This window comes from Otolemur garnettii, unplaced genomic scaffold, assembly GCF_000181295.1.
Source record: "Otolemur garnettii isolate 467f Iridium unplaced genomic scaffold, OtoGar3 scaffold00136, whole genome shotgun sequence".
Classification (NCBI taxonomy): Eukaryota; Metazoa; Chordata; class Mammalia; order Primates; family Galagidae; genus Otolemur; species Otolemur garnettii.
In genome coordinates this window covers 2,668,476-2,678,139 of record NW_003852531.1, presented here as the reverse complement: position 1 = coordinate 2,678,139, position 9,664 = coordinate 2,668,476, and the positions used below count along the sequence as shown (strand labels likewise).

The 9,664-nt window shown below is 43.4% G+C and overlaps 1 protein-coding gene across 1 annotated transcript in view; it reads left to right on the top strand.

The window, feature by feature from the left end:
- RALGAPA2 (Ral GTPase activating protein catalytic alpha subunit 2) overlaps positions 1–9,664 on the top strand; it is a 374,339-nt gene that overhangs the window by 47,878 nt on the left and 316,797 nt on the right. Inside the window, exon 4 of the mRNA XM_023518389.1 lies at positions 9,217–9,274. Within this exon, the coding sequence (XP_023374157.1) occupies positions 9,217–9,274 (58 nt within the window). The remainder of the gene's footprint in view (positions 1–9,216; positions 9,275–9,664) is intronic.

Genomic DNA, 9,664 nt, shown 5'->3' with positions numbered 1-9,664 from the left:
GGGCTGGGGATTCGAACCCGCCACCTTAGGTGTATGTGGCTGGCACCTTAGCCGCTTGAGCCACAGGCACCGAGCCGGAATTTAAGTTCTTATTGAGGATTTCAAATAGTCGGATTCTTCAGTGGATTTTTTTTTCCTTTTCAAGTAATGTTTCCAATTTTAAATGCAGCACCTGGTCACTGTCCTAATTCTAAATGACCGATTGCAATTGAGGAAAAACGAATAGCAGTTCACATTTGCTGGTGAACATTTTAAAAAGAACTAAGCCGGATGGCACCTGTGGCTCAAAGGAGTAGGGCGCTGGCCCCATATGCTGGAGGTGGCAGGTTCAAACTCAGCCCTGACCAAAAAAAAAAAAAAAAGAACTAAGCTGACACAGACACCCCTCTTCAATACCCAAGGCCTCCCTGAGTTCCACTTGGCAAGGAAAATGAGTGCCAGTAGTTAACATGCCCAGAATATTAGACCACATTTATGACATGTTGGGAATACTTCAATGTGTCATAAATATTTTAAATTATAATAGAAGTGTATAGTCGTTCTGGCTTTCTTTGTAATGCTAGTCATACTTGTGTTTTTTATTGATGTTAAACCCTTGGTTGGGAGCAACCCCAGTGATACAGCATTATTGTTATGGCATAGCAGGGTCTGCTCTGAGATGCTCCTGAGCCTTGCCCTACGGGGATCATAGCAGAGGGACAGGGCCAGTGTGCCCTTCTCACTGGTCTCCCATGTTGCCTGTTGTGGTGAATTCGCTTTGTAATTGCTGCTCAATCCTATGCTCTATTCTGGAAACTTGGGAAGGCCTGCATCTTCTATTTCTATAGCATGTGGTTATTCTGGTGTTTGCTTTTGATTGTGAAATGTTTGTGATTTCTACAAACTGGAAGATGGAAAGAAAGCACAAACATCTCATCCTTTCTGGAGATTCGTTGATTATCTTATTATAGCATGCTAATAATTTAAATTAGGCCAGAAGTGTTTGAGTTGAACGGAGCTATTTTTAGTGCGCGTTGTAACTTCTAAATTTTATACTCTCTGTTTAATTCTGCAGTCTCTTTTTTTGCATCAAGGTGAGAAAATTGGGATCGACCCAACAGGATATACCAAATTACTTGGTTCACCTTGGAGGATGGGGAACTAGAGACAAGATGGTTGTGGAAGTCTGAAATTACAGCCTTGAGATTAGATGTTGCAGCCCAGGTGCTCCAAGCTTCCTGGCACGCTGGCCCCTCTTGTGAGGTGGGCTGCTTGATGTGCTGGTGGCTGACGCTCTCAAGGGCAGACCCTGGAGAAGGCAGCACTGGCAAACATACTTCCCAGAGTCTTTTAAAGACAGATAGTAGAAGCTGCATCAGGGCTAATGAGATGGGAAATTCACAGTAAAACTTGAGCATGTTGTATTTATTGTTAGAGCAACAGACAATAAGTAAAGAACTCTTTTTTCTCCCGTTAATTAAAATTGATGTGTTAATGCAATTTGTATGGGTTGGTTTCTTTTTTATATACATTCAGGAGCGATTTGTACAAATACTTGCGTCTCATAAATTTTCTGCCAATTGTTTTCTATTTGGCTGTTGTGTGGTGGCTGTTACACAGTGACACCTAGTGTTTGAAGTGTTCATGACATGGGAGTTTGGAAGAAAGAGCCCGGCTCTGAGGCCTTGCATTACTTGGGCTGTTGGTTCAGACCGGCATTTGTTGAGTGAACTTGGCGGGGTGGCCAGTCCTGAGCTGACTTGCAGGTGTCTGACACTTTCTAATGGAGCTGAGGCTGGAATTTAAATCTTCTAAGTTCCTAGGGCTGTGGGAACCAAAGAATGACATCTCACCGGGACTTTGCTATTTCTCTATGCACCACTTACGTGGAAACTCTTTGGAAGTGAATTTCTCTTCTTTTTCTAAAAAATGGGACAGAAAAGACAGCCAACTAGTTGTGCTGGTGTGAAAATTAAAGAAATCTGAAAAAATGCAGTTTTTTTTTAAGCCAGAAAGTAGACTTGCATGAAATGAAGAACACTGGCAAATTTGGATGTAACTGAGATCTCCTATGTGAGGTCCTGTATGAAAAGAAGATTTCTCTTGGATTTGTTTTAGTGAGTACTTTATTCAGGGCAAACCCCACATATTATGGGTAGAATTATATGCTACTAATTTGGGGATTTGCCAAGGTCACTGAATGTTCTCTCGTCAAAAGTGGAGAGTGTAGTGCAATTTGATCTTCTTTATAAAGAGATTAACCTTTGTGTGATCCCAAGCAAAGTAAAAAAATAACCTCTTGAAATTTATGAAGTGCCTATTCTACCAAGTTTTTGAATATTGCATTTTTTGTATCTAATCAAAAGGTTTTGAATGTTACATTTTAGTAACTAATACAATAATATCCCTCTTTTTCAAAAGACCTGCTTTTTGAGGTTTCAGTTACTTGAGGTCAACTGAGGTTCAAAAGGATTAAGTGGAAAATTGCAGAAATAAAGCATTTGTAAATTTTTTTTTTTTTTTTTTTTTTTTTGAGACAGAGCCTCAAGCTGTCCCCCTGGGCAGAGTGCCGTGGCATTACAGCTCACAGCAACCTCCAGCTCCTGGGCTCAAGCGAGTCTCCTGCCTCCGCCTCCCAAGTAGCTGGGACCACAGGCGCCCGCCACAACGCCCGGCTATTTTTTGGTTGCAGCCGTCATTGTTGTTTGGCGGGTCCGGGCTGGGGATTCGAACCCGCCACCTTAGGTGTACGTGGCTGGCGCCTTAGCCGGTTGAGCTATAGGCGTCGAGCCAGCATTTGTAAATTTTAAGTTGCATTCCTTTCTGGGTGGTGTGATGAAGTCTCTCATCACTCTGTGTCGTCCGCTTGGGATGTGACTCAGCTGTCCCTTTGCCCAGTGTGTCCACAGTGTGTCCAGTACCTCCTGTTGGACACTGAATAGCTGTCTAGCTTAGCAGATGGACTGTTACGGTATCACAGCGCTTGTGTTCAGTGCTTTGGTTTTACTTAATAATGGCTTCCGGGCTCAAGAAATGCCAATTGGGATATGCCAGAGAGGAACTGGAAAGTGCTTATTTTACGTGAAAAGATGAAAGTTGTTAATAAGAAAGAAAAAAAATCATACACTAAGATTGCCAAGACCCTACAGGAAGAATGAATCAATGAAATTGTGAAAAATCAGGAAGCAATTTGTACATAGTATATAAAGGGTTTGGGACTACCTGTGGTTTCAGGCATCCACTATGCGTCTTGGAACCTACCCCCTCAGATAAGGGGGGACTGCTGTAAAATGTTTTCCGTCTCTTTATTTTGTTCAATATCAGAGGTTCTTTTCTCCACTCTGTGGTTCTGGGGGGCTCAGCTGGTGCCCCTCCAGCTGAGCAGCTCATTGGTGAACCACCTTGGAGGTGGGTTTCTCAGGTAATGTTTGAGTTTGAGCTTAGTGGTTGGAAAGAATGTGAAGAGATGGAGCAGTGCTTTCTTTGCCCCGTAACAATGTGGCTAGTGATTAAGTAGCGCGCCGTGCTGGAAGGGATCGCTGGTCTAAGAAGAAAAGCTAAAAGAGAGGTCATTTTATTTTACAGATTATGTACTTATTAGCTTCATTTTGCTTGAAATTTAGGATTCTGAACACGTGTTGAAACTCAAGAGTTCAGTGGAAATGTTCCATCTGCATCCGAGTCGGTCATGTTTAGTGAGAGGTGAGTGCCCATGCCCGAGGCACTGGAAGGGCAGCTTCCCTGGGAGCATCTGCACACTCGGGTCCTTCTGAAGCCTGAAACCCGTCCAGCCTGGTACACAGGTGCTCCCAGAGTATTTCCTTTAAACTGAACTGCCCACTTCTCACTGAGTTCTCTGGATTTTTATTATTCAAAAGGTCAAGTAACTAAGACCTCTGTTCTTTTAAACCGAGTCTCCTGTTTCTTCCTGGTCAGCATTTTCTTTACCCAGTGCCCTTCTGTCTCCCCACCAAACAGATGTGGGGAAGGCTGCCCCCAGGTCTCTACTTTCAGACACGGCAGGTTTAGTTGGTTGTTGTTTAGTAGATACTTTTCTGGACTGGAGTTAGTATGCAATGTTTTCCTTATTCTTCACTGTTCTGCCTTTCTAAGTGGAATTGAAATCAAGTGTCAGTCCACTGGGATGTATTGAAATCATCTGGTAATAATTTGGAAAAAAAAAAGTTTCCCATACAAGTTAAATGAAGACCAGGAGTTTTGAAGTACACTGTGGCATCTTGTATAAACTCCAGCTTACATTTCACATTATTCCTGGTCATGCAGTAGACTCTGAAGAAAAAAAGAACTATGGATAATCAGTTAAAAGAATGACAGATTCCCTGATGTGCTGATCAGTAGTAAGACCTAATTTCGATTTCGAGTGTGCTGTAGTGGATTACCATATAGACGCAGCTGAGCACTGAGCATTAAATAGAGCCATGTGTTTTTCAGAAAAGTAATATTTATTCACACTGTGTGGCTTTCGTGAATTTTTTTTTTTTTTATTTTACTCTCCAGTGAAACTACAAACAAGATGTCAACAGCTTGTGTGGGAGTCACAGCAGAGGAGCTTAGGGTACCGGCTGCAGTGGAGGGAAGGCCAGATTGCATTTGCTTCAGCACAGGTGGCTTCCTTGGGCCTTTCCAAGGGACCAGCTCAGCTTTCAGACATAGCAGTTATGGTGGGCTTTGTTTTTATTGACCTCCTCGGCTTTAATGTATAAAAAATGGCCCTTGAAATATTTGGGCACAAAAAGAAGCATTAGTGTGGGTAATGTTTTAGCCTTTGAATTGTTTTGTAAGATTCTGTCTATTGGGGAATATTCTTAGTAGCTCAGATACTGGGTGTGTGTTTTATACCCACACCTTACTGACTTTATTTTTGAGTGTCTTTAAAGTCCGTCCATTTTGTAAATCTGAAAACTTTTATTCAGAAGTAGTAATGATGACAGGCTGACCTCAGCTACATTATCTGGGGTTTTTTTCTGTTAAAAAGTTATTTTTCTGTTGCATACTAACAAAAGAAAACCATATCAAGAAGACCAGTGTGTGTTCCAGAAAACTGGAAAACATGATTCATTGCCAAATTGGCTTTCAGGTTAGATTAAAGATCTGGAGAACAGGGGGCAGTATTCTTCTGGTCCAAGTTAATTTTCTCTGCACCTTCTATGTGAAAATTTTAAATTAAGTGGCAGGATGAGCTCTAAGGATGATGCTGGAATGTAGGTGGGGTGCCAGGGGTCCCTTTGAAGGAGAATGCACGAGAAAATGGGACACCAGGTCGCTGCCGTGCCGTTTGCTCACGCAGAGTGAACTACGTGGAAGGAGACAGAAAAATTGTAGGAGGACGCAGTGGAGCCAGGCTTCCGTCCAAGAGAGGCAGCAGCTGTCTGATAGGAAACAGCGCTGGTGGAGAGGTCGTTTTCTCTGAAGTAGGGGCTGCTGCACTCAGTGCTTCGGCTTCTTAACATATAAGTGTTCTAATTAATAACTTGAAGATGACTACGGCACACACAGAGATGTGGTGCTCTCATTCCCCTTCAAGAAAGAGTTTTCTGCCAGCTGCGAGGAGGGTTTGGTGATGGCATCTGGCTGTCCACACATTCAGCTTTCTAGCCTCAGTCACACTGATCGTGGCCCCCAGCCTCTGACTGAAGGAGGCATTTCTCTTCCTTATCCGGTAGGACTCCTGTGATCTCTGCCCGGGAGCTCACACTGGCGGAGATCTGTCAGCTTGTGTGTGGTCAGAGGCCCTCCTGCCCAGTCCTGCCTGCCGCCTCCTTCTCTCTCCCACAGACGTTATTGCTCCGTGAATCATTTATGCTCTTAACTCCTCCATGGCAGCACGTTCCCAGATGACGACTTGCAATGATTACTTTTAGTTTGTTGTTATCAAAGACAATAAACTAGGGTTTATAGTAATTTTTTGGTGAAGAGAAAGTATGAGTTAAAGGATCCTAATGCTTAGATGCAAACAGATCATCTTTCCTGAGTCTTGTGCCCTCATGCTGCTCAGACCACCCCCAGGTGGTCCCCCCCCCCCCATGCAGCTGCACAGGTGCTGGTTTGGCCTGGCAGCAGCCTGACTGCTGAGACCCTTGTCCTTATCCTCAGTTTTCTCAGTTGTAGAGTTGTTTGTTGGGTTTCTTGTTCCAGCCTTTTTGCCTGTAATGTTTTCCTGTGGGCTGGAGCCAGCTTTGTGGTTCCTTGCTTGGTTTGTGCGTGTTCTGAGCTCACCGGGATGTTCACGGTGTACAGGGGTCACGTGGTCCTTACTGGGACACTCTGCAGAGCACCGCTTACTTGTTCTGATTCCATTTAACACAATGGAACTTATCGTAACAACCCAATTTTTATATTTAGCTCTCTGTGTTACTCATCTAAAACATGTTGATGTATATCGTAAAGTGAAGATCTATTTTGATCTTTTCCCCCTCAAACAACCATTTGCTTCTGTGCACTTTATAGATGGATTTTTTATGCCTGGAATTTGATGATTGGCTGACAAGGCTGTGGGTTCTCCAGGCAAGAGAGAACGTCCAGCTCACTTGACTGAGTACTGACGTCATTATTTTGTGTATCATCTATTTTCTCTCATTTCCCAGCATCTTACACTTAAAAACTAGTTGTGCATATGAATAATCCTATGTATTTCTGATCTTTAAAATAAATTAGCATATAAACAGCTGGCGCATCTAAGGTTTCTCTCTTGATTTGAGCACAGTTGTCTCCAGCTCTTGTTTCCCTGTCCTTAACCTTCTTAGCAGAACTCCCTCAGTTCACTGACCCCACCAGCGTTTCATCTTCTTGTTTTAACTCTTGCCCAGCCAGATCACACACACGCAACTTCAGCTGCCACCAGCTCCTAGAAGCACATCTTCACTAAGAGAGTCCATTGACACCTCAAATTCCAGGACATTCGCCCCAGCCTAAGATTCCTTTTGGATTAGTTCTCTTGGATAAAAGCATTTCTGTTTACTAAGCCACTGGGAGTCAGTCATTCTGGAGTCCCCCATTTATCACAGCCACTCTCCCTACCCATTCTGACAGTTTTACTCCTACATATCACTATTATTGCTTCTCTTCTTTACTTTGCTGACCTTGTCCAGGCCATTTCACACCTCCTCTGAAGTATCATGTTACCACGTTCCTTCATTGATTATCTCCCTCCTTTCAGCATCTCAAATTCACCTCCCCCTGGAACCATTCAGCGACTGCACAATGCCCCCCCCGTGAGGACTTTAACCCCTGAACCTGCCTCTCCAGTCCTGTCTCCTCCCCTGTCACTCACCTGCCTGCCAGGATGACCCTCCTGCTTGCTGCTGTTCTTAGGGCTCCAAGCTGTGTTTCTGCCCCTCGGCACGACCCCCACGCCCTTCTTTCTGTCCTTACTCTCTACTAGGTGAGTTTAAAGTATCCTCTTGTCCCTGAAGCATTCCAGGAAGCCCTTGCTGAGGAGTCACTTTCCCCCTCACCTCCCTAGTACCACATACCAACTTCTGTTTTTTGGGGGTAGGGGAGAGTGAACAGGGTCTCACTGTGTTGTCTGGGCTAAAGTGCAGTGTCATCATTGTAGCTCACTGCAGCCTCAAATTCCTGGACTTATTTTTTTGTGGAATCTAAAAAAGTCAAACTTAAAGAAAAATCCTCCTGCCTCAGCCTCCAGAGTAGCTGGGTCTACAGGTGCAAGCTATCATGCCTGGCTAATTAAAAAAAGATTTTTTTTTTTTAAGAGACAGGTTCTTGCTATTGCCCAGGCTGGTCTGAAACTCCTGCCTTGAGCCACTCCCCTTCTGCCTCCCAAAGTGCTGGTATTACAGACATTCTCCACCACCTGCAGCCATGGCAGGAGGTTTTTTTTCTTTTTTAATTGGCTTAATGATATATATATATATATATATATATATATATATTTTAATCATTTCTCTTGCCCACTAATCATGAAATACTGTGAAGTGAGGGCTAAATATTTTGTCATATTAATTTTATTCCTGTGCTTCAAATGTGAAGCCTGTTTGTCACTGACTGGGATTTGGGATGTGTGGGGGTATATGAGTGTGTGTCAGCAGCATGGTGTGGTGACACAAGGCCTGGGCTTGAAGGTAACAAGCAGACTTGAATAGACTTTCTCGAAAGATGACATACAAATGGCCAATACGTTTATGAAAAGATGCTCAACATCACTAATCGTTGGGGAAATGTAACTTAAAATAACAATACATATCACTTTATAGCTGTTACTATTATCACAGAGATACGTGTTGGTGAAGATGTGGAGAGAAGGGAGCCCTGGTCCACTGCTGTTAGGAAAGTAGATTCGTGTAGCCATTATGGAGGACAGCACGAAAGTCCCCGTGACCTCCACCCCACTTGTGGGTGCACATCCGAGGAGTGAAGTCAGCGTGGGGATGCGGTATCTGCACTCCCACTTTTTTTGCAGCAGTGTTTATAGTTGCCAAGATGCATAAGCAGTCTGAGCATCCGTCCGCGGATGGATGAAGAGAATGTGGTGTAAAGAGAATGTGGAGCAGGACTGAGCCTCAGAAAGGGGGAGGCTCTGTGGTGTGGGAACGTGGACGTGGACGGAGCTGGAGGGCGTTACGCTGAGTGAAACAAGCCAGGTGCAGAGAGACAGAGACGGCGGGATCGCACTTACCTCTTCGTGGAATCTAAGAAAGTCAAACTGAAAGAAGTTGGGGGGATTTGGAACCACAGTCCTGAAGCATATTTTCAGCGTACTGAGTCCTTGGATTCTTGCTCCCACGTTCATTTTCTTGTCACGGAGTTCTTTGTGGCTCCTCCTTTTCATTGTTTATCATCTTCCTAATGCTGTTCTTTGTCCGGAGAGTGAAAATGATTATATTGGAAATGGGAAAGAGAGGGTACAAAAGAAGGATATCAGGGAATCTGGCATTTGGGAAATTATTCTTTTAATGTTTAAGCAGTAGCTTAAGATAAAATGACCATTTTAGGTTTATTACTTTCTCCTGTTTTCTTTTGGATTCCTCCCTAAATTTAAAGTTAGATGGTCGTCTTTTTAAAACATTCAGTGAAGGAAGCTTGAGGGAACAAATAAAAGAACTACAGGATTCCAGTGAAGAGCCCGGTGTTCACGTTACTAATAACTAGTTTTCACTTCCTTTTCTGAGACCTACATATGTAGCAAGTACTCAATGCCTGTCAGGAAACTATGTGATGTCATTGTTTATTTTCTTTATGTATTATTTTGTTTTGTAGAAAATACTGCAATTTCTACCTGAACGAATTTTCTTTCGATGGCATTACCAGAGTATAGGTAAGAACAATTTAAAAATTGTTTTAATAACCCAGATTTCTTCCAGTTGAATTTTTAGTAATGTCTCACATGATTAACACCATCAAGATAGCTTATAGCAAAGACTGTTACTAAAGATATGGCAATTAAAATGTAGACAAGCCCAGCCTGGACTTTGGAGGAAAAAATAGCTCTTTCTCTAAATGTGCTACCTGAAGTGTGGCTATATCTCGGCAGCGTCCACCTCACCAAGGTTAGGGTGCAGAGTCTCAGGTCCCAGTGTGGTTATAGCCTGGCAGTGTCTGCCTCACCAAGGTTAGGGTGCAGAGCCTCAGGTCCCAGCCAGGCCTGCTGAGTCCCAGTGGTCTATATTTTTAACCAGGGCCTGTGAAGTTTGAAAAGTACTAATTG